Here is a 26,693-nt window from a genome sequence, read left to right on the forward strand (position 1 = left end):
AGATTTAGCATATGGTAACCTGTCCTTTTAAAGTGATTGTAAATTTTAACGAATTAAAGCGCAGTATCAAATAATACTCATAAAAACATGAGCACTTTAATTCATTAAAGTTTACAAAGATGCTTTTTTAAAAAAAAAAATATTTACCTTTGCATTTTGGTAAGCATAACGCTGGTCCTCCGCCCGCATCTGCTGTTTTCTTTAGCAGATCAATTACAAATCAGGCTTCCTCCAATTGTTGCATTGCCCCACGAGCTGGATGCCAAAGGGGGCACACAACGGTTAGAGGAAGCCAGATTCATCATCGATCTGCTAAAGAAAGTCGCAGATTCGGGCGGAGGATCAGCGTTATGTTAACCATAGCACAAAGGTAAGTATTTTTTAAAATAAACATCTTTGTAAACTTTAACGAATTAAAGCCCAGTATCATATAATACTCCTAGAAACAGGCAAACTTTTAATTAATTAAAATATACAGAGAGTATTATTTGATACTGGGCTTTTAATTAGTTAAAGTTTACAATCACTTTAAAGTTTGCAAGAACTATATAGATACCACAATTAACCCAATAAGGATTTGGGTGGCACACGAGACTAACCTTAGAGCAGGGTTCTTCAAAAATGTTCCCCAAGACTCAGTGCCATGTTACTACATACTTTCGTGGCCCTATTTAAAAGCTTGGTCTGAAAATTTCTAAAGTAAAATACAAGATAGCTGCAAGCTTTGGCAAAGTGAATTAAACGAGTGCATACTTTGTTCCTGATTGTACTCAAACTTGAAAGTGTTGGGTCCTGACTTGTGATTTGAAGAACCCTGCCTTAGAATATTATTAAAGGACCAGTCAACACAGTAGATTTGCATAATCAACAAATGCCAGATTACAAAACAATCCAATAGCACTTAGTCTGAACCTCAAATGAGTAGTAGATTTTTTTTTCCTGACTATTTTAAAAGTTCTGTCTATTTCCACTCCCCCTGTGCCATGTGACAGCCATTAGCCAATCACAAATGCATACACGTACCATGTGACAGCCATGAGCCAGTCACAAATGCATACACGCTTATTCTGTGAATTTTTGCACATGCTAAGTAGGAGCTGGTGACTCAAAAAGTTTAAATATAACAAGACTGTGCACATTTTGTTAATGGAAGTAAATTGGAAAGTTGTTTTAAAATTGCATGCTCTATCTGAATAAGGAAAGTTTAATTTTGACTTGTGTCCCTTTAATAAAAGAAAAAGAACAGCACCAAAAAAGTTTTAGATTGCAAATATCTAAATTACAACAATAGATTAATTCTATCAAGTGACAATTCAAAGGAACCAGATCGACTCTTCCAGAATGAAGGTTCCTTTAAATGACGTCATCCAAGATGGCGTCCCTTGAAATCCGATTGGCTGATATAATTCTATATACAATCAGCCAATAGGATTGAGCTCACATTCTATTGGCTCAATAGGATTGAGCTTGCATTCTATTGGCTGATTGTATCTTTTCACCTTTAATTCCGATTGGCTGATAGAATTCTATCAGAATTCAAGGGACGGCATCTTGGATGATGTAATTTAAAGGAACCTTCATTCTGGAGGAGTCGTCGTAAGAAGAGGATTTCCCCCGCGCCGGATGTCTTGAAAATGGACCTACTACGCGTCGGATGGATGAAGATAGAAGATGCCGTCTGGATGAAGACTTCTGCCCGGTTGGATGAAGACTTCTGCCGCTTCGTTGAGGACTTCTGCCGGCTTTGTTGAGGATGGATGTCGGGTCTTCAAAAACTGCAAGTGGATCTTCGGGGGTTAGTGTTAGTTTTTTTAAAAGGGTTTATTGGGTGGGTTTTATTTTTAGGTTAGGGTTTGGTCACTGAAAAAGAGCTAAATTTTTTTAAGGACAATGCCCATCCAAATGCCCTTTTCAGGGCAATGGGGAGCTTAGGTTTTTTTAGTTAGGATTTTATTTGGGGGGTTGGTTGTGTGGGTGGTGGGTTTTACTGTTGGGGGGTTGTTTGTATTTTTTTACAGGTAAAAGAGCTGATTTCTTTTGGGGCAATGCCCCACAAAAGGCCCTTTTAAGGGCTATTTGCAGTTTAGGCTAGGGCTTTTTTTTATTTTGGTAGGGCTATTAGATTAGGTGTAATTGGTTTAAATATCTGATAATTTCATTTTTTTATTTTGTGTAATTTAGTGTTTTTTTGTTTTAGTAATTTAGGTAATTGTATTTAATTTATGTAATTGATTTAATTGTAGTGTAATGTTAGGTGTTAGTGTAAGGCAGGTTAGGCTTTATTTTACAGCTACATTTGTATTTATTTTAGTTAGGTAGTTAGTAAATAGTTAATAACTATTTAGTAACTATTCTACCTAGTTAAAGTAAATACAAACTTGCCTGTAAAATAAAAATAAACCCTAAGCTAGATACAATGTAACTATTAGTTACATTGTAGCTAGCTTAGGGTTTATTTTACAGGTAAGTATTTAGTTATAAATAGGAATTATTTAGGTAATGATAGTAGGTTCTATTTAGATTTATTTTATTTATATTTAAGTTAGGGGGTGTTAGACTTAGGTTTAGGGGTTAATAAATTTAGTATAGTGGCGGCGACATTGGGGGCGGCAGATTAGGGGTTAATAAGTGTAGGTAGGTTGCGGCGACATTGGGGGCGGCAGATTAGGGGTTAATAATATTTAACTAGTGTTTGTGATGCGGGAGTGCGGCGGTTTAGGGGTTAATATGTTTATTATAGTGGCGGCGATGCCCGGAGCGGCAGATTAGGGGTTAATAAATTTATTATAGTTTTTGCGATGCGGGAGGGCCTTGGTTTAGGGGTTAATATGTAGTTTATGGGTGTTAGTGTACTTTTTAGCACTTTAGTTATGAGTTTTATGCTACAGATTTGTAGTGCAAAACCCATAACTACTGACTTTCAGTTTATGGTATGGATCTTGAAGTTTTGTACCGCTCACTTTTTGGCCTCCTAGGCAGACTCAGAATACTGGCGCAAAGGAAGTCCCATTGAAAAAGTCCTTTTTGAAAGCTGCGGTAGTTACGTTGCGTTACGCCCCAAAAAAGTGTGCAGTGCCCCTAAACCTGCAAGACTCGTAATACCAGCGGTAGTGAAAAAGAGATCTAACGCTGCTTTTTCACTCATACCGCAAAACTCATAATCTAGCCAACTGTGTGTGTGTGTGTATATATATATATATATATATATATATATATATATATATATATATATATATATATTTTACCTCTGTGATTACCTTGTATCTAAGCCTTTGCAGTGTTTCTTTGCCAAGGTTATCACCACCAATGGAAACTTGGCCAATGTTGGCAGAATGTAAAAAATCTCTATTTAATGATATGTTATAATTATCAATGTGTACGATGAATTTCTATTATAGATATGGAATGATAAAATAAGTTTTATAAGTGTCAAATATGTTTAAAAATTCATAAAGTACAGACTTGAAACCGTTCTATATAGAGCAAAAACAGAGATAATAGAGGATATAATCCAAAATAATTATAAATAATAAATAATACTAACAATATTTATTTAAATTAAATAGTCTTATTTGAAACCAAATAAATAGAAATAAAACTACGAAAATGACACAAACAACCACAGGGGTTAATAGTAATAGTCACTGTTAATACATAGGGGAGTCTCCCTGTTGGCAGATAAAAAAGGTGCTATGAGAGGCACAATAAAAATATGCGCATATAAGGAAGGTACCTTACTTCTTGTAGTAGAAAATAATACGAATAGTGCATCTCCAAAACGCCAAAGCGTGACTCGCCTGAGAGGTCGCTGGTTATACTAAACTTCTGATGGCGTGTATGGTAGGTAGTCTGGTGTAAGCCTCTGTCTCCTATGGCGTCGGATGCCTGGATCGCTTTCTGCTTTCATCCGCTACGGTTTCCGGTAAGCACACCTTTGATCCTATTGGTGACCGGATGACACTCCCCTCCTCCAATTGGTGGATGCGGTTGTTTACCTCACGCTTGGAACAGCTGAATGTTTAGCGTGGTTCCGTAGTAAACATAAATGTTCTGTATTTAAATGTGACTAAATGTCACAGTTAGTGCTCTAAATATACACACTGTGAACACGATAAGCCTCACAGAGTCTGAGTGAGGAAACTGTTCCTTTTGGAGCTTGTGGAGATTAAGCTCCAAAAGGAACAGTTATTTATTTATTTTGTATTTTATTTTTTAAATTGGGATTTCAAAATTATCATTACAATAGTCGGTAAAACTAAGGACTTTCCAAAAGAAAACCTTCAATGCAAAATAATATCAATCATTTCAAAATATAGAAAAGGAAGTGTTTGCAGAAGATATAGACAAATAAATAAAAACAATTTTACATTATAGGGTTCCCCCACTGAACAGAAGGGCGCTACATACATTCATGTAACTTAAAGAAAGGGGGTCTAATAAGTCTCAGTTGCCACTTTTGGGCCATGGTGAAGTGCAACATCATTTATTTAAACTATAGTGTGAAGGGCAGAACATATGCAGATATACAATAAAAATAAATATGGTAGCTTCAAACTATACAGCATTAGGTCTTACATATAATGACATATTAAATGTAGGCTTGTCTAAACAGTGATAATGCAACAAATTTAGGAGGTAGCTTTCCCAACATATGCATCTAGTTCAATTTAAAATCCCATTAAAATAGTAAAGAAAAGGATCTGACCCATCATCAAGCTCAATTCACATTAGGAGCATTGGAAAGGAGCAGTAATAATTCATACAATCAAAACTATATTGAAACACGTTGAACCTGTATAATTCTTAGGAAACATTACTAACTGCTCAGACCTGTAAGTAAGGCAGTGAAAAGTCTTCTGGTGAAAATAATAGGTCTTTGTCATGAATCCATATAGAATCAGTGATTCGACCATATTTTAGCCGGATCATCTAAAGTAATCGGAGGGTGATCCAAAGTCCCAACAAAGAATACTGTATAAGAAAGTAGCTAGACCACAAATAGAAATCAATGTGTATTAAAAGTTTACCCCACTCTGATCCGATGATTTTTATCTGCAGCTCAGATACTTGTGAATGATCATTGTAGAGAGGATCATTAGGAAAAAATACTACCGGGCTCCATGTTTTATAGGCAGCAGGATGCGACCCTCAGGAATCCAAATTTCCACATCCCCATAACTGCTATCAACAGTGTGCTTGAAGTATAGAGAACATCCTTGCCCACAGTATCACATTTCAGCCCCGCAAGACCTACTCATTACTCTATGAAGGATCCTTCTTGGGACGCTGCTGTGCGGCTGATAGCGCCCGATATATTCCCATTGCTCTTGTTTCTCTTGCATCTTGAACTTAACATCCCCCTTGCTCAGTTTGCTCAGTATAAGGGGTTAAGGTAGCTGCCTCTTCCATCACCTCACTATCATCATCCTTGCCCCCTGTAAGCGTCTCTCTGTTTGATTAATTGTGCATCAGATGCAACAAAGCCAAGTCACAATCTTCATCAGTTAAGGGCAGGGTGGATTTGATTTAAATCCTAATTTATATTAATAGTCAGTAAGACCTATTATTTTTTTTTTTTTTTTTTTTTAGCATAATAACTTTTCAGATTATTTTACCGGTTATATCAGACCATTACTGATTTGGTTATATATCATTAGATATGCATAGATAGATCATTGAAATTATTGGGAGATGAACTATCTCCAGGTTAATAGGTTAATTATTCATATTTGATAAATTATTAAGCTGTACTTTATTGAAATGGAAAAAAGGACTACCTTAATGATAACAATTTTATTTTTATTTCACTAATACAATTATCAAAATAATGGTTATGTTTCATTAGCGAAATAAAACTATTAAAATTGTTATTAAAATAATGGTTATGTTTCAATAGTTTTATTAAACTAAAATAATATTTCATTTTTAATACTTGCTATCCCTCCTCACGCTCCTGGGCCGGCTCCTAAGCTTACATTCAAATAAGAATACCAAGAGAATAAAGAAAAATTCTCTCTCTATCTTAATCATGAAAGTTTAATTTTAACTAGACTATTCCTCTAAACACCAAAATTTAGGATTTTATATCTATAGGTTTCAATAATAATCAATAATTGAAAATCACAAAATAAAATGTATTATTTTTGGCCCTTGCAATTTATACAGAAAATGAGTAAGTAAAAAATATCTGACCATACAAATATTAGATACATTTTAAAATTGCACACTATTCTTATTTCCCAGAGGGGGGTGGCTTAACCCATTTTCACAATTTATGTTCGCTCCTACCCCTGTCTAAACTCACTCAGAGTAGCTAAAAAATATAAAAAAAATGAAAGCAAACCGTTGTACCAAAAGTCTTCCTATATAAAATTTCACAGAATATCACATTTGTACGTTCTTCCAGTTCTCCCTACCATTTGCATTTTAAAAGTTTTTTTTTTTTTTTTTTTTTTTTTTTTTATTTTCAAAGAGCTTTATTGAGAAAGGAAAAAAAAAGTAATAGTTTACAGCAAATATTAAATTCAGCAATTCAAACAAAATGTAGATACATATAAATATACTGTTGCTTCATAGGTAAATAAAGCAAGTCCCTTTTCCTGTGATTTCACTCAGTCAACTGTTCGTATCTAAAAGTAGGACATATGGGCTGTATTTGCTGGGTGTTTTTGCCATACCCCGTTTGTAGAGACCTCTTTTGGATCTCGCAAAAAAAAGGAAGTCAAAGTTGATATCATAGGGGTAGCCGACTGATTGTTAGAAAATTACAGTCTTTATAAATAGTTCTTAGATAAGATCAAACTTGGTATAGCTGAATAATACAAAGAGAAAAAACATACAAAAAGAAAAATACTACAAACAACCAGAACTTGATTAAGTGACATGAAGTAAGGCCACATCTTTAACATAATAGGCAATTACTTATTTCAACCTTCAGATGCACTAATATTTGCTGCCCCATCTTTTGCATCCTATGTAAGTGGTAACTTAAACCTAAAGGTAGCTGAGGCTGTGCTCCCCTGAATGGGTATGGTGGCTCCTCTTGTTAAATTAGCAGCCATATCTGCTGGATTTATGCATATATTTGTTCCACACCGCCTCGGCCACAGGCAGTGCAAGATGAGAGTGGGCTACTCTATGTGATATGTAGTTGATAACTATAAGTGGATAAAGAAATACCACTGACAGATTTGTATGTGAAGTAGTTAGGGCAATTCAAAGACTAATGACTGATTATGCAACATTACTAAAGAAAACAAAACTCATTAAGAGGCTCTAGTCCAAACAATACCCTGAAAAACATGGTTTTCATGTTGTGAACAGTGTGGGGAAGTTGCAAAACGTTCTATTGTCTATAGACTAGGTATGTCAAACACAGTAAGCATGCCTATACCCAGGGGCCCAAAAGGGCTATACATTTTCCGTTTCGGAATTCAACTGCTGGACAAAAATTAGGCATTTTAAACTATACTTAGTGGCATGCTTGACACCTTTGAGTGCCATGATGTATCGAATGGTACGGGGGAAGTGTTCCAAGTCTCTATGGGTCCTTGCAAGGTAAGCAGCGATCTGATCACAGGCTTATTTGTACAGAGCATTGAAGTCACGGTTCGCCAAGGCCCCCCTCCAAGACCCTGGGGCACCCGACCAGACCCGGCCTTCGGTAAGGGTAAAGTAAGTGATTTTGCCATGTCAGGGGGTCCCCTTAAGGGTGTCATCTCAAGAGTACGTATCAGCATACCTTTATTGTTGATAGAATCATGGTTTGTTCTTATGGCGTGGGTTGCGGGAGTGAGTTGCACGGATGCTAAGCCAGAGATGAGGGCAAGCCTGTTGTTCCTTAGGATGTCCGGCGATGAGTGAGATGGTTTCTTAGTGATTCTTTCTCCTCCAGCGGTCTCCGCCGCTTCGCCGTCTCTGCGTTGCGTCGCCGGCATGTAAGAGTGCACATTAAGAGGATATATCTGCATGCAGTCCAGTGTCAGCTGTGTGTTTAGTTGCGCGGCCCTCTCGGGCCCCATGGGCAGGCCGCACTCCGGGGTCTTTAGTTGTAGTGACACTGGTTGCTTCGGTAATGTCAGTGGGATTTTCTGCATCAGGTGGAGCAGTTCCTGCTCCGATGGAGCCTTATCTATTAACTTCTGAAACAGCAACTCTAGTTTAAGCAGTGTGCGATCTGTTGATGCTAGAGTTGTGCCACTCCTCGTGTCTCCTGCAGTGGACGCCATTTTTACACCTATCCCTTCCTTTCTTTTTCTTGCTATCTAGCGAGTACAGATGGCCGATGCAGCCGGGGCAATAAGAGAAATGTTGAGAAGGCTGTAGTATGATAAGATGGGTTTATCTTAGGTTTGTTTCTGGTGAAACACCCCGGACAGCCGGGGGGGAAGCGCTGCCTGTGTGATCACCGCTAGTACAGGCCACAATTGTCCGTTTCCACCTCTGGGATCATTCGTACAGCTGAGAGTTGTTTTAACAGTCTGTATAGTGCTTAGGAGCACAGATTAACTTGTATTTTTGTTGAAAGCTGTATTTGTGAGTTAATATTGAGCGGCTTATAACCCACTCACCCAGAGCTCCAGAAAATGCGGCTGATTAGAGCCGCTGCTTGGACACGCCCCGCATTTTAAAAGTTTTTATTAGTTCAGGCAAAGTTCTATGAGCCCTAATTCTGCTTTGCTAGGGAGTCACAAAAACTAATGTAGAGGGACATATGAGGCCCATGGGCTGCCAGTTAGCCATGCCTGCTCTAATTCATTTTAATGCATGTCATTTTATCCAAAAACTTGTTTTTCACTGTTGGTAATGCCAGAGAAATGACAAGTTAACAGCGCTTATAGAGATGTTTAAACAGAATAAAAAACTCCCAGAATAAATTTAACTTGAGTTTTAATAGTCACTAAAAATTACACATAATGCACATAATTTATATATCGTGCATAAGGTGGATGCACAAAATGCAATAAAATCTTGTCAATACACAGTATATAAAAACCGTTAAAATAGGAGCAACGATACTTGCGCTTTATGAGCAATGGTGGCGTTCTGTCCATATCCAAAGACAGGTTCAGGACAAACGCAGGACGGCTGGTCGACACGTACACAAGCTCCACTACGCGTTTCAAGGTACAGTAACCCTGTAATTCTATGTGTTTTTACCACCGCTAATTGATTAAACACATAGTTAAAGTACCACAAGGAGCTGCAGAGAACCGCTGGTCTCGAGGAGAAACTGCTGCTGACCCAATCAACAGCGCTTTACACACAAACCAGCGGTTCAATTGTCAGCAGCAGTTTTTACTCTGGATCAGCAACTCATTTGTGGGGGTTAAACCCATAGCAGAGTCACTTCTGTTTCAATTACAAGCTCTAATAAATTAGAGCAACTAATATTCCCATTATAATGGCCCTTTTAAAGGACCGTTAAACTTGACATTTCAAGAATGCATAAAGTGTTTCATTACTGCAAGTGAAACGTTATTGCAATACACATTCATTATTTATGTTGCTGTCTTTTGTTATAAAATACATCTAACAAAATGAGTTTGTTTCACATTCTCCCAGGGTAGCTTGGGTTAATACTTTAAAGGGCCAGTAAACCCACCAAATAATATCATATAATTCTGCACATAGTGCAGAATTATATAACATTTGCCTAGTGCCAGCTTTCTAAAGGAAAGGATATTTACCTACAAAAATTATTTTTACAGACCACCGCTCCTTGCTCTACTGAGCGGGTCTGTTTTTTTCATAAGCGCATCGGGCATGCTGTCTAGTCGCAGCCAGCCCGATCGCGCCATTAAACTAAATGTAGCTCTCTCCCGCTGTGGTCTGGTAGCAGGAGCGAGCTACATTTAGTTAAATGGCGCCATCGGGCCGGCTGCGACTAGACAGCATGCCTGATGCGCTTAGGAAAATAACAGACCCGCTCAGTAGAGCCAGGAGCCGCGGTCTGTAAAATAATTTTAGTAGGCAAATATTTCTTCTTTGCTTTAGAAAGCTGGCACTAGGCAAATGTTATATAATTCTGCACTATGTGCAGAATTATATGATATTATTTGGTGGGTTTACTGGCCCTTTAATGCAATTTTTGCATGCTTTTTGTTTACCTTTCCCTCCCTCCCTAAGCTTCTATGGTGTCACATGCTTTTAAAAGGTGATAGGCAAATCATTCTTTGCAATAGTAACCAAGTTGATTTTCAGTGCTAAACCACCTTAAAGGGTTATTTTTTTTCTTTCATGATTCAGATAGAGCATGCATTTTTAAACAACTTTTTCTAATTTACTCCAGTAATCAATTTTTCTTTGTTCTCTTGGTATGATTGTTTGAAAAAGCAGGAATGTAAGCTTAGAGGCCGATCTGAATCATGAAAGAAAACATTTAGGTTTCATATCCCTTTAAGGGAATAAAAGAGTGTAGGCTACCCCAGTCTGCAAACAGAGTTTGTGCTATATCTGTATATTAGTTTGTGATTGATTAGCAGGGGGCTTCTTTTGTTCTGGGGGACAGAAGAATCAGTGAAAAGAATAAACATAAAACAATATACTCATTTGACAAAATTAATCTGCAGTTTTCAATGCAAAATTAATCTTAAATTTGAAGGTTTATAATCGTGTAGTTTACAATTTTATGTTTAGAGTCCCTTTAAGTATGTAGTAGTTTTTGTTGTGTGTTTTTTTTCTCTCTATTTAAACAATAAACTGTCTTCATCCTATGAGTATTGCATTTGTTTTCATGGTGCCAATAGTTCTGCTTAGCATTATCCTTCATCCTTTGTCTGTATGTGCAGATAAAGCATTATGATTTTATATTTAAGTAAGAAAAATAATGCGTTGCATTTATTTGACCATGAATCTATTTGTGAAATGCCTTTAAGCAGTATTAGGTTTTTTAGAATAATATTTAAGTGAATACAATTTAAATGTTTTGTTTTCCTTATACAGGGCACTGCCTAGGCTGCAATTCCTTTTATAGAAATAACATTCACTGGAGATTTTTCACAAGTGCATATTTCTCTTCTACGCCTTTATCATAAAGAGAACCATATTATGTTATGCATTACTTACTGTCCGCATATACTTTTTGCTTCACTTTTATCTGCTTTTTACAATATAATACATAGTGCTTTAAAAGGATATTCAACACATCTTGTTTTGACAATTTAAAAAAAAATAAAAAAAAATGACCTAATTTACACGTGGATGACTCCTTTTTACTATAGTGTTTAGGGGGGAAAACCCACACACAATATTGTTAATAATCTTGTATATTAAAATATTTTTGTTTAAGAAAATGCATTTTTTTTTTTTCTCCAGACTTTTTGTTACAGGGTTCTTTTGCTTAATTTATACATAAAAATAATGGTATCATTTGTTTTCAACAAAGGATACCAAGAGAACATTTAAAAAATGAGATAATAGAAGTAAATTGGAAAGTTGTTTAAAATCACATGCTCTAACTAAATCATGAAAGAAAAATGTTGGGTTTTATGTATATGTGTGTGTGTGTGTATATGTATGTGTGTGTATATATATATATATATATATATATATATATGTGTGTGTATATGTGTATGCATGTATATGTGTATATGTATATGTGTGTATGTATGTATGTGTGTGTATATATATATATATATATATATATATATATATACACACAGGGTTTGGGGGGTAGCAGAGTTATGTAATAACAGGTAATATCTTAATATAGCTATACTTGTATAGTAAATACATAAATTTAAAGTGCCATTAGAATTATTACCTGTTGTTGAGACTAATTAGACAGAACACAACAACTAGCTAAACTAATTGTAAGGAGGAATACAATTAAGTATACAGGAATTGGCTCCACAATGTAAAATGCCTTTTAACTCCGCAGAATTGGAGTAGGATAAGTGAAGAAAATATTATTCCATAAGAGTTTCATCCCATTCATACATTTATAATCTTTATTAGAAAAATTACAGTCAAAACTAGGAATAATCAGTCATACAATAGCTAGGGCTAAAATAAATTAAAAACACTTGAACCTGGTTAATTTCGAATATAAATGTGTCACAATAATCTTCTGAAATAATGCCTATCAGCCCGCAGTCAATAATAAGCTAAAGTACACTAAGCCCTTACAATCCGAGGGCTAAATTAAGTTTATAGTATTAATGCTATGACTGAAGGCTGAGGTGGAAGTGCGAGTATATCAGCAAGCCATTATTTTAACCAAGGTAAGCAATTTAAAAGTAGACAACTAGGAGAGACAAAGCTGCTCCTGTCAGACCCCTGACGCGCATTTCACAAAGAACGCTTCCTCAGAGGGGAAGTTTTAGTGTGTGTTTGTGTATATTTTTTACTGGAGTTCAAAAGTTTAGTGTCATTTATTAATTTTTTCCATGAAAACATACATTAAATTAGTTTGAATAGGACATATAGTCATTGACAAGGTTAGAAATAATTTCTAGTGAAATAATAATAATTGTGTCCTTCAAACTATGCTTTTGTCAAAAGAATCCTCCAAGTGCAGCAATTACAGCCTTGCAGACCTTTTGGCTTCCTAGTTGTCAATTTCCTGAAGCGCCTCCCATAAATTGAATTGGCTTGATGGGCACTTCCTACGTACCATAGGGTCAAGCTGCTCCCACAACAGCTCAATAGAGTTGAGATCTGGTAACTGTGCTAGCCACTCCGTTAAAGACAGAATACCATCTTACTGCTTCTTCGCTAAATAGTTTTTGCATAGTTTGTAGCTGTGCTTTGTTTCATTGTCCTGTTGTAGGAGGAAATAGGCTCCAATCAAGCACCATCAACTGGGTATGCCATGGCATTGCAAAATGGAGTGATAGCATTTTTCAAGGTCCCTTTTACACTGTATAAATCTCCTACTTTGCCACCACCAAAGCACGCCCAGACCATCACATTGCCTCAGCCATGCTTGACAGATGTCCTCCAGCATCTTTTCATTTGGTCTGTGTCTCACGAATGTTCTTCTTTGTGATCCGAACACCTCAAACTTAGATTTTTCAGTCCATAACAGCACACTTTTTTTCCAGTCTTCTCTGCCCAAAGTTTGTGTTCTTTCCCCTCTTAATCTTTTCTTTTTATTGGCCAGTCTGAGATATGGCTTTTTCTTTGCAACTTTTCCTAGAAGGCCAGCATCTCGGAATCGCCTCTTCACTGTTGACTTTGAGACTGGTGTTTTGTGGGTACTATTTAATGAAGCTGCCAGCTGAGGACCTGTGAGGCGTCTGTTTCTCAAACAAGACACTCTGTCATCATGCTCTGTTGTGCACCGGGGCCTCCCACTCCCCTTTCTATTCCGGTTAGAGCCAGCTCGTGCTGTTCTGTGAAGGGAGTAGTACACAGAGTTGTATGAGATCTTCAGTTTCTTGGCAATTTCTTGCATGGAATAGCCTTCATTTCTCAGAACAAGAATAGACTGATGAGTTTCAGAAGAAAGTGCTTTGTTTCTGGCCATCTTGAGCCTGTAATTGAACCCACAATTGCTGATGCTCCAGATACTCAACTAGTCTAATGAAGGCCAGTTTTATTGCTTCTTTAATCAGCACAACAGTTTTCAGCTGTGCTAACATACTTGCAAATTGGTTTTCTATTGATCAGTTCGCCTTTTTAAAATTATAATCTTGCATTAGCAAACACAATGTGCCATTGGAACACAGGACAGATAGTTGCTGATTTGGGGCTTCTGTATGCCTATGTAGATAGTCTATGAAAAATCAGTCGTTTCCAGATACAATAGTCATTTACAACATTAACGATGTCTACACTGTATTTCTGATATTATTTTCTAAGTGACCCCAAACTACTAATGTGTGTGTGTGTATATGTATTATTAGGGAAGCACCGAAATTTCGGCCGCAGAAAGTTTAGGCCGAAAATGGCATTTTTGGTTATTTCGTTTTTCGTTTTTTGGCTTTTATTTTCGGTAAAATTATTGTGTAGCATATTTCAAATTTGATGCCAGCCTAGAGCTGCTGTTTGAGTTCATTACTTGACTTACTGTTTTGCATATAATAATAGTTTTCTAGGACTATACTTTATTATGATAATTGGTAAAAAAAACGGTTAAATCTGATTCTGTTACACAGAACTAAATAAAGAATAATACTAGCGATGCACCAAAATTTGTGCCGCCGAAAATGTGCAATTTCAATTTCCGCCCAAAGAGGACCAAAATGGCTAAAAATGTACAGCCCTCCCCTGTTCTATTGAGTTACATGTCTATCCTTAGCATAAGGTGAGTTGCACAACACTGGCATGGTACGCAGAGCACACACATAAGTACCATGACATAATGATATTTGAAACCAGCAGTGCCCCTTTTTTTTTTTTTAGAAGGAAACCAAAGTTCTGAATACAGTATTTTCAAAGGAGGATAAGTAACAAGTTTATAAACACTTGATATTATCAGACACAGCCCTAAGCACACGCAGTGAATATGTATAAGCCTTATATACAGTGCTCATACATCAGCCTCTTGTGCGTAGACATTCTATTCGCCTGAGGCAAATATGCGTGCACACTATATATGCATAGGCCCCAAGCTCGCAGACAGTTGGTACAAATTGGCACCCACCAGACAGTGTATACAAAAAAAGCACAGTAACTTTCTATAACCACCTTGCACGTAAAGTCATAGCTAAGTCCGGTGGTCCTGGTGATAGGTGACAGACAGACATTCGGGGCTCCGGACATATAATCTGACGGGTCAGTGTGAGACACGAACCAGGAACTAGGCGGAGATACGATGAGAGACGATCAGGTGCAGCCATGCCCATTGCACGGATAACTACACCCAAAAACAAAACACATGTCCACCTCATATTGTTGTTTGGCTATAACCACGCTCTCCGTTGTAGAGCTCCACCAGTTTCACTGCAGATCACGCCCTACGGTACAAGTGACCACGCCCATTTGTTGGAGTTTTCCCGCCTACAAGCTCTCTCAGCTACACACACACACTGTAGTTAAAATAAGAAAAAAATAATTTTCGATTTCGGTTTTCGGCCAGGGGCATCCTGAATTTTCGGTATCGGTTTCGGTCCATAATTTTCATTTCGGTGCATCCCTAGTATGTATGTATGATTTCTCCAAGATGAGAAAACGCAAGAAAAAGCTCAAACACACAGGATAGTTGGCAATCAATGCAGAGATGTTGGAATTTTTTTATTATCTCCCCTAAAGGGGCAGGATTAGATATATTCAAATAAAATTACTTCAAGATTCTCTTGGAGGAACAACATTGACAACTAGGGATGCCACACAGCCGACAAGGTCAGTAATTTTAAGGTTCCAGTCAATATAGAGAATAAATGTGGAAATAAAGGTACTGTCATGCTGAAATGTATTTTGTGTGTTTGGATCTCATTATAAACAAATATTTATTTTAAATCACCTCCCTGATCTCTCCCAAAAAGCTGTTTAACCCTCACCTTTCTAACCAGTTCCCTCCAACTTAGGTACTGGCAGCTGTCTGCCAGTACCCAGTTTTCTATTTTAAATTTATTTCAATAAAAAAAAAAGTAGTGTAACTGCCCAACTCCCTCCCCCCTCCCCATCCATGATGCTTTCCGTACCCACTAAACGTTCCCTCCACATAGGGTCCCCATCTACCTCCTCCCTCCTTCCCCCTCCCTTCCGCTCTCAGAGTATTTTTTTTCTGTAGCGTAGCGGTCCCACCTTCTCCCGCCCCCCTCCAGCGATGGGCCACCCACCCGCCTCTCACCTAGCCCTTCCATGCCACCAACGATCGACCGTCAGTAATTCTACTGGTCTATTTCTGCACTGCTCCACTTGTGGGGCATGCAGAAATAGCGCAATCTTGCTACTTTTAGTGAGATCGAGGCAGAGAGAGGCCCAGGTACAGGGTACAGCGCTGGTCGTTAATGGGTTAAACACGCTCAAGCTCACAAGCACATATACTGTCTAGAAATTCACGTTCACATACATATGCTTATAGAAATACCTGGAGGCTTGGTATCTCACACCAAGAGGGCCACAAAGCTAAATGCACATAAAGGGAATGCAGTACTGGAATATAAAGATTTGAACTCCCACCCAGCAGATAGGCCCAGGTGAAACATCAAGGTGTCTTCTTACCTGGGTCCCTAACCTAAAGCTATGCAGGCAAGCTTACAATCAGGGACACTGAGATGTAAACAAGGGTGTGTCACATTTGTAAACTTCCCTGCACATATATACAAAACATGGAGGTGGACTTTACTCTGACTGGAGTGAAATATGATCCTGATGGAGTCTGGAGATGGCTTCTCAGAGAAGTGTGTGAGAAGTTAGATTTTTAGCTCCCGTGTCTATATGGGCTCAGTTATTACTGGGGTAACCACCGGTGCAGGGGAAGGTAAGCTGTATTACTGGACAGGCATGGCTGTGCCATTTTATCCTGCTTAGTTTGTGCCTTAAAGGGACAGTCAAGTCCAAACAAAACTTTCATGTTTCAAATAGGGCATGCAATTTTAAACAAATTTCCAATTTACTTTTATCATCAATTTTGCTTTGTTCTTTTGGTATTCTTAGTTGAAAGCTAGACCTAGGAAGGCTCATATGATAATTTCTAAGCCCTTGAAGGCCGCCTCTAATCACATGCTTTGTATTTGCTTTTCACAGCAGGGGAGAGCTAGTTCAGGTAAACCCTATAGATAACATTGTGAGCATGCCCGTGGGTTGTGGCAGACACTGCACTAATTAGCTAAAATGAAAGTCAATAGATAATAAATAAAATGTCATGTGATCAGGGGGCTGTCATAAGATGCTTAGATACAAGATAATCACAGAGGTAAAAAGTATATTATTATAACTGTGTTGGTTATGCAAAACTGGGGAATGGGTAATTAAGGAATTATCTATCTTTTAAAACAACAAAAATTCTGGTGTTGACTGTCCCTTTAAGTGATAGTAAATCCAAGTGTATAACAAACGCTAGGATTTACCATCACTAAAAATAGACGTTAGTTTCTCATCGTTTCTAAACCAATAGCCGTGCTAGGATGTCAGTTGACACATGTGGCTATTGGTCTAGAGGTGGAAACGTCACCTCATTTAAAGAAAGCGCTGTGCTGTGGGCGGCTGGAGGCGCTGAGTTAGCGATTGACTTTCCTTATAGATGAGGTGAGTTTAACATCGTTTTTTACGAAACGATGAGAGAAACTTTCTTTTTAGTGATGGTAAATCCTAGAGTTTGTTATACACTTGGGTTTACCATCACTTTAGTTTCTCTTCAGATTTCTGCAGATAAAACTGCAGTTTCTCTGCTCTTCACAATAAACAGTACAGAGGCAGCAGGCATGTGAGCTAGTGACTCACTGGATAGGTAAGGGAAAACCCCTAGCTGTGTGACTATTGCATTTTATGTACATATTCACAAACAATGCAAGGTTTTTCTTATTTTATCTTTTTGTATCTAAGCCTCTGCAGACTGCCCCTTATCTCAGTGCTTTTGACAGACATGCAGTTTAGCCAATCGGCGCAGACTCCTAAATAACTCCACGGACGTGAGCACAATGTTATATATATATATATATATATATATATATATATATATATATATATATATATATATATATATATATATATATATATATATATTTGTGTGTATATGTAAGTATGTATATACATGCATACATACATACATACATACGATATAAAAAGTCTACACACCCCTGTTAAAATGTCAGGTTTCTGTGATGTAAAAAAATGAGACAAAGATAAATCATTTCACAACTTTTTCCACATTTAATGTGACCTATAAACTGTACAACTCAATTGAAAAACAATCTGAAATCTTTTAGGTAAAGGGAAATAAAAATAAAAAAATTAAATATGGTTGCTTAAGTGTGAACACCCTTTTATAACTGGGGATGTAGCTGTGTTCAGAATTAAGCAATCACATTCAAAATCATGTTAAATAGGAGTCAGTACACATCTGTCATCATTTAAAGTGCCTTTGATTAACCCCAAATAAAGTTCAGCTGTTCTAGTAGGTCTTTCCTGACATTTTGTTAGTCTCCTCCTACAGCAAAAGCTATGGTCCGCAGAGAGCTTCTAAAGCTTTAGAGGGATCTCATTGTTAAAAGGTATCAGTCAGGAGAAGGGTACAAAAGAATTTCCAAAGCATTAGATATACCATGGAACACAGTTAAGACAGTCATCATCAAGTGAAGAAAATATGGTGCAACAGTGACATTACCAAGAACTGGATGTCCCTCCAAAATTGATGAAAAGACGAGAAGAAAACTGGTCTGTGAGGCTGCCAAGAGGCCTATAGCAACATTAAAGGAGCTGCAGGAATATCTGGCAAGTACTGCCTGTGTGGTACATGTGACAACAATCGCCCGTATTCTTCATATGTCTGGGCTATGGAGTAGAGTGCCAAGACCGAAGATTTTTCTTACAAAAAAAAACATCCAAGCCCGGCTAAATGTTGCAAAAACACATCTGAAGTTTCCCAAAAGCATGTTGCAAAAGGTGTTCTGGTCTGATGAAACCAAAGTTGAACTTTTTGGCCATAATTCCAAAAGATATGTTTGGCGCAAAAACAACACTGCATATCACCAAAAGAACACCATACCCACAGTGAAGCATGGTGGTGTCAGCATCATGCTTTGGGGCTGTTTTTCTTCAGCTGGAACTGGGGCCTTAGTCAAGGTAGAGGGAATAATGAACAGTTCCAAATACCAGACAATATTGGCACAAAACCTTCAGGCTTCTGCTAGAAAGCTGAACATGAAGAGGAACTTCATCTTTCAGCATGACAACGACCCAAAGCATGCATCCAAATCAACAAAGGAATGGATTCACCAGAAGAAGATTAAAATTTTGGGATGGCCCAGCCAGAGCCCAGACCTGAATACAATTCAAATCTGTGGGGTGATCTGAAGAGGGCTGTGCACAGGAGATGCCCTCACATTCTGACAGATTTAGAGTGTCTTTGCAAAGAAGAGTGGGCAAATCTTGCCAAGTCAAGATGTGCCATGCTGAAAAACTCATACCCAAAAAGACTGAGTGCTGTAATAAAATCAAAAGGTGCTTCAATAAAGTATTAGTTTAAGGGTGTTCACACTTATGCAACCATATTATTTTAGTTTTTTATTTTTATTTCCCTTTACCTAAAAGATTTCAGTTTGTTTTTCATTTGAGTTGTACAGTTTATAGGTCACATTAAAGGTGGAAAAAGTTCTGAAATTATTTATCTTTGTCTCATTTTTTTACATCACAGAAAACTGACATTTTAACAGGGGTGTGTAGACTTTTTATATCCACTGTGTGTGTGTGTGTATGCATGTGTGTGTGTGTGTGTATATATATATATATATATATATATATATATATATATATATATATATATATATATATATATATATATATATATATATATATATATATATATATATATATATATGTGATAGAAATAAAAGAGATCAGCGCTAGAAGTTTGAGTGTGCTGCTGGTCCTAATATATCTTCCCATCCACTACTGGAAAATATATGTATATGCAAGACCCTTGCTAGTTAGGCATCAAACAGTCTCATTCAGTCAAGTATGGCAAGTCTATGGATGTATATTATTCATTAATATCCACAATGCTAGTTCCTGTGTGCTGTGGAGGAGTAGGCTGCTCGTCTGAGAGAAGAAGAAAGATCCCCCGCAGGGCAAGGTTCCTCTAAGTGATCTAAAAGAGTGTGAGACAAAACAAGCGCCCAGAGGCACACTTCGTGTAGTACGTTTAGATAAATAACTTATACTTTAACAGTTGGAAAAAATCCGCTCTCACCTGGTTCAACCTCAACTTATGAGGTATGTAATAAGCGCTTCTGTTTATATACTCAGGTCTCGTATCGTCCTCCTATAGGTCCTCAGGTCTCCAGTTCCTCCTTGAAGTCTGCAGAGTGTTCCTGGAACTCTGCAGCCTATATTTAGAAGGGGACTAGGGCATAGGAGTACGGTAGTGTGTAATGTTTAAAATATACAACTACCAGGTGATAAAGATAAAAACAGGTGTTTATTTATATATATATACAAAAAGATAGTTTTTAACAGTGCAAGATAAAAGCCCCTACAGGTATTTCTTTGTAGGAGAAGAGAGAGAAATTCCACGTTTAGCAGAAAAACACTATAGAGCTGTAGTCATGCAGGTGTTACATCCAGCATGCAGTGCTAGAAACACAAGTGACTAAATCGCTCTGATAAATATATAAACAAGTATGGAGCACCAAAGGATATTCGCAGATCTGCTTATATGAGTAGATATTAAAGCAGTCCAATCCTTTATGCAGCTCCGTGTAGATGTATAGGCTCAGCGTGTGGCGGGGGGCGGAGCCTAACGCGTTTCGTAACCAATGGGTTACTTCATCAGAGGTGTGGGCCGCCCCCCTACCTTGATCTATTTATACGCATTAGTGAGGCTAGTCTGCCTCCTGTGTGCCCCTCTATCGCCATTTTGAATGAGGGCAGACGAATTTGTGCTTATTTTGTATTTACAGAAAGTGTGCAATATTACTTAGACACGCAGTAATATCCCAAACATATAATCCATTGTGTACATGGTCTACATGTTCTGTCAGAAAATGCTAAAACATATATATTAGTCTCCTCACATGTTTAGATCCTATGTCAAATTCCTTCAGCTGCAAAGCATACCAGCTGGTGAATTTACATAAGACAACATAATCTTAGAAGCATAGTTACACGTGTAACTATGCTTCTAAGATTATGTTGTCTTATGTAAATTCACCAGCTGGTATGCTTTGCAGCTGAAGGAATTTGACATAGGATCTAAACATGTGAGGAGACTAATATATATGTTTTAGCATTTTCTGACAGAACATGTAGACCATGTACACAATGGATTATATGTTTGGGATATTACTGCGTGTCTAAGTAATATTGCACACTTTCTGTAAATACAAAATAAGCACAAATTCGTCTGCCCTCATTCAAAATGGCATTAGAGGGGCACACAGGAGGCAGACTAGCCTCACTAATGCGTATAAATAGATCAAGGTAGGGGGGCGGCCCACACCTCTGATGAAGTAACCCATTGGTTACGAAACGCATTAGGCTCCGCCCCCCGCCACACGCTGACATTGCACGCTGTGCCTATACATCTACACGGAGCTGCATAAAGGATTGGACTGCTTTAATATCTACTCATATAAGCAGATCTGCGAATATCCTTTGGTGCTCCATACTTGTTTATATATTTATCAGAGCGATTTAGTCACTTGTGTTTCTAGCACTGCATGCTGGATGTAACACCTGCATGACTACAGCTCTATAGTGTTTTTCTGCTAAACGTGGAATTTCTCTCTCTTCTCCTACAAAGAAATACCTGTAGGGGCTTTTATCTTGCACTGTTAAAAACTATCTTTTTGTATATATATATAAATAAACACCTGTTTTTATCTTTATCACCTGGTAGTTGTATATTTTAAACATTACACACTACCGTACTCCTATGCCCTAGTCCCCTTCTAAATATAGGCTGCAGAGTTCCAGGAACACTCTGCAGACTTCAAGGAGGAACTGGAGACCTGAGGATCTATAGGAGGACGATACGAGACCTGAGTATATAAACAGAAGCGCTTATTACATACCTCATAAGTTGAGGTTGAACCAGGTGAGAGCGGATTTTTTCCAACTGTTAAAGTATAAGTTATTTATCTAAACGTACTACACGAAGTGTGCCTCTGGGCGCTTGTTTTGTCTCACACTCTTTTATATATTTATATATATATATATATATATATATATATATATATATATATATATATATATATATATATATAGTTTCTATATGACACACATGAACTAGTACTGTCTAACTGTGAACAACTTTTAAAATACTCTGAGCTAAGAGGCGGTTTTCAACGGTTTAGAAATCAGTTTGAGCCTACCTAGGTTTAGCTTTTCAAAAATACCACCAAGGGAACAAAGCAAATTTGATGATAAAAGTAAATTGGAAAGTTGTTTAAAATTGCATGCACTATCTGAATCATGAAAGTTTAATTTTGACTAGACTGTCCCTTTAAAGCTGTACTTACAGTAGGAAGATTATGAAAAACTGCTGCCCAAGTAATTTTTAACAAATAGGTAACCAGAAACTCTTGTCACCCTTTTAATATGACTATGTGGAAATAATATTAACGCCTAACTATTATTTCTATAATTACATCTTAAGTGTATATGTGTGTTTGTTTTAAGTATGTTGGCCTTAAAGGGACACTGAACCCAATTTTTTTTATTTCATGATTCAGATACAGCATGCAATTTTAAGTAACTTTCTTATTTACTTCTGTTATCAATATTACTTCGTTCTCTTGGTATCTTTATTTAAAAAAGCAGGAATGTAAGCTTACGAGCTGGCCCATCTTTAGTTCAGCACCTGGGTACAGCTTGCTGATTGGTGGCTAAATGTACCCACCAATCGGCAAGCGCTATCCAAGGTTCTGAACCAAAAATGTGTTGGCTCATAAGTTTACATTCCTGCTTTTTCAAATGAAGATACAAAGAGAACAAAGACAAATTGATAATAGGCGTAAATAAGAAAGTTGATTAAAATTGTATGCCCTATCTAAATCGCGAAAGAAAAAAATTGTGTTCAGTGTCCCTTTAATGTAATTGCATGAAAATGCTACAAGCACAAAAAAGTGAAGCACTAATTTACACAAAATCTTGGTACTAAATATCTGTCTTTTTGCAGATTCGTCATTTTTTACTTTCCGTGAGCTAAATTGTGAGCCAAGAGGATCACCTGCCTGTGAATCCATTATCTCGTTGAATACAGAAAAAATCCTGGTATGTTTATGTTTTTTCTTCTTTTTGTTTGATTAAAAAAAAGGCCTATTCCAAATTTTCACAGGGGCAAAAAACAAAGGTAAAGTATTTGGATCCTGTTATAAAAAATCTTGGTTAAATGAATATGAAACCCTAAATCTTTAATTCATGAGGATAGATCATAAAGTTTTTTTAAACAACTTTCGAATTGACTTTTCTTATCATATTTGCTTCATTCTCTTGGTATATTTTTGTTGAATAAGCAGCAATGCACTACTGGGAGCTAGCTGAACACAGGTGAGCCAATGACAAGAGGCAAATATGTGCAGCCACCAATCAACAGCTTCCTCTCAGTAGTTCATTGCTACTCCTGAATCTACCTTGGTATGCTTTTCAACAACAAAGCAAATTAGATAATAGAAGTAAATTTGGAAAGTTGTTTAACCCTCTAGTGCGGATGACGACCATGTGGGGGGACCACTTTTGGAAGTAAATCACTCCCCCCCACAAACTTACCCCCACATTCTTGCCACCACACATGGCCAGCCCCAGAGACCCAAAAGTGCACGCTACAGTAAGGAGGTTTAGGGAGCTGGATGGAGGGTTAAAACCCCTCAATCTCCACTATCTTAAGCCCTAGCTACACCCAAGACTCAGTTTGAAAGGCTTTTGTCCTTTTAAACAGGTATCTTCGACGTGTAAAGTTAAAGGGACAGTCAACACCAGTATTTTTGTTGTTTAAAAAGATAGATAATCCCTTTATTACCCATTCCCCAGTTTTGCATAACCATCACGGTTATAATAATAAACATTTTACCTCTGTAATTACCTTGTATCTAAGCCTCTGCAAACAGCCCCCTTATTTCAGTTATTTTGATAGACTTGTATTTTAGCCAATCAGTGCTCACTTCTAGGTAACTTCACGTGCATGAGCTCAATGTTATCTATATGAAACACATGAACTAATGCCCTCTAGTGGTCAAAATGCATTCAGATTAGAGGCAATCTTCAAGGTCTAAGAAATTGGCCTATGAACCTCCTAGGTTTAGCTTTCAACTAAGAATACCAAGAGAACAAAGTAAAATTGGTGATTAAAGTAAATTGGAAAGTTGTTTAAAATTACATGCCCTATCTGAATCATGAAAGTTTTTTTGGACTTGACTGTCCCTTTAAAACACAATGCCCCCCCCCCCTGTAGATGACCCCTTTTTACAAAGCCCACAAGCCCCTCTTTTAATCACCAGGTGATCACTTTGGAATTAGTGATCACCTGGCGTGAATAAATGTGCATTTATTTGAGTACAAGGTCATGGGAGCGCCTATGTGCACATCCAAGCTATATATACCCAAAGACCCTAATTTATATGAGAATAACCTCCTTAAAGCACGCACATCACGTTTTGCAAACTTGTTTATTAAACTTTTGATATGTATTTTTGTAATGATGCCGTCTCTAGGCACTTATTATAGGCCATCAAAAAGGCCTAGAAGCCCATCTTTAAAGTAAAACCCCTATATATGTTTTAATAGCTAGGTGATTACCGTGGTAATAGTGTTCACCTGGTGTGAATAAATGTGCATTTATTTGAATAAAGGCTGATGGGAGCTCCTGTGTGCAACTATACATGAAAGCCCTTATTTATATGAAAGCCCCTTTTTCTTTTAACAATAGTGTTTAGAAGAAGAAAAAAAAGTTTTTTACTTTTTTTTTTTTTTTTTTTTAATGAAAATTTATTTTTTATCGAACATTTTGAAGTAGAATTCTTACATGTTTTATATGATTTGTGTTTTTCACAGAAAAGACCTACTGTAGGGCTCAAATTTGAACAGCATCTAAAAACAATAAAACAGCTCAACAGTTAAAGTGTTAAAATTGTATGATTTTTCTGAGTTGTGAAAGAAAACTGTGGGGTTTTCACTTGACTTTAAATTGTTTATGCAGTGTGGTTCCTATAATACAGCTACAAAGCCATAAGTTAGAATCTGTCTTTGCTGAATAGAATAATTTATGCAACTTTCTTCTCAGTGAATGTTTAACTAGAATGCTAATAAAAACAATACTATTTTTAGAACTTTAAGTATCCATTTGAAGTTACGCAACTAAACTCTTATTTAAAAATGTTTTTTAAATTTTATTTGTTAAAGTGAAGTTCCATTTTGATGAATCAGTGCCTGGTTTTTAATGAACCTATTAAAAACAAGGGCACTTTAATTCATCAAAATTGACATTTCACTGTTTTCTTCAAAAACTTACTTTTTAATCCTGGCAGCCGCTCCAACACTTCCTCTGCTCGTCGCAAGCTGTCTTCGCGGGTCCAAAATGACGGATCCGGCTTCCTCCAATCACATCGTTGCATCAGGCCAAGATTCCCCCGGGGGGGAAGCTGTGATTGGAGGAAGCCTGATTCGTCATTTCTGACGTCTGCAGAGGCTTCCGACTGCCGGGGGAATCGCTGGAGCGGCATTCAGGATTAAAAGGTAAGTTTTTGAAGAAAACGGTGAAATGTCAATTTTGATCAATTAAAGTGCCCTTGTTTTTAATAGGTTTATTGAAAAACGGGCACTAATTAATCAAAATGGACCTTCACTTTAAATTAATTTACACTTTGCTGAATAAATTAGATTGAAAGAAAAGCTTTCAAAGTCTAACACATTGATTTGATATGGAGCTATTGTGTAATCTATTTTTTTTTTTTTTTATTTTTTTTTTTAATTTTATTTAGCAAAACTTTTCACTGCAAGTGTAATTTGATTCAAATTGTTATTGTCGGGGAGTTTCGAATTTCTGTTAAACAAGCTCTTAAAGGGACAGTACACTGTAAAATTATTTTTAAATGAATGTGTTTTCAATGACTTGTTAGACCAGCTGCAGAGTATAAAATTTATGAGAAATTGCATTTTCGGTTTATTTGTGTATATGAAGTAGATGGTTTTGTGCTTTTAAACCACAGCCTATTACAATGGGTTGAGCTTCAGGTAATATCAGATCTCATTATGGTATCACTTTATGTACACACACTTGCTTCCTTATCTCATATTTGTCTAGAAAACTAAAGCTCAATACTTAGAGAGAACAATGGAAAATTATAATTTTATTACTTAACTATCATGCCCCGCACTGAGAGTGTAATCTCTTCTGCTTGCTGTGTTTATTTAGGCTACTCAGTAGAATATACTCCAGTATAGAAACTTTCAGTATAGGTTGGGATACCACAGACTAAATCAGCTATTTGAAATGCCAAAATAGGGGTAAAGGAGCTACTTGTACAAAATTTTAAACACTCCAGCAGGTAAAATGAATCATTGGGAACAATTTAAAGGGGAGAATTTTTTTGGGTGAACTGTCCCTTTAAGAATGAATAGGGAGATTCCTGTTTTGAGTAAGAACTTAAAAAAAAAAAAAAAAAAAAAAAAAAAAATAAAATATTGCATTTTTGAGATTTAATTTAGGTAGGTTTTAGAACTTGTATATACAGTATAAAAAAAGCTTGCATAAGGGGATTAAACTAATAAGCAGGTGCCAAGTACCCTAATTTACCCGTGTGGATTGCGTGAGTATAATGTTGTAATGTACTTGAGGCCATAATTATGACGGAAAACATTATACGTTTATTTTTATTGGCATACGAAACAGTACTCCATTAGTAAAACCACGTATTAAATCAAAATAAATATAAAAAGAAACAGATTGTGTAAAAACATCAAACAACTTACTTGTTTTCTTGCAAAATGAGGACTTTCAGGGAGATGAGACATTTTTGGGACTTAAGTTACATTATTATTATACTTTATTTATAAAGTGCCAACGTATTCCGCAGCGATGTCCATGGGAACAATTCATTTAAATAAAACTGATATAAAACTTGTAAAAGACTAGATAAAATTTTACA

The 26,693-nt window shown here is 36.9% G+C and overlaps 1 protein-coding gene across 1 annotated transcript in view; it reads left to right on the forward strand.

Moving 5' to 3' along the window:
* The window catches only part of TTC13 (tetratricopeptide repeat domain 13), a 259,316-nt gene that overhangs the window by 14,020 nt on the left and 218,603 nt on the right, over positions 1-26,693 (forward strand). Inside the window, 1 exon segment of the mRNA XM_053711897.1 lies at positions 22,730-22,824. Within this exon segment, the coding sequence (XP_053567872.1) occupies positions 22,730-22,824 (95 nt within the window).

The sequence above is a fragment of the Bombina bombina genome, chromosome 4 (genome assembly GCF_027579735.1).
Source record: "Bombina bombina isolate aBomBom1 chromosome 4, aBomBom1.pri, whole genome shotgun sequence".
In the NCBI taxonomy this organism is placed as follows: domain Eukaryota; kingdom Metazoa; phylum Chordata; class Amphibia; order Anura; family Bombinatoridae; genus Bombina; species Bombina bombina.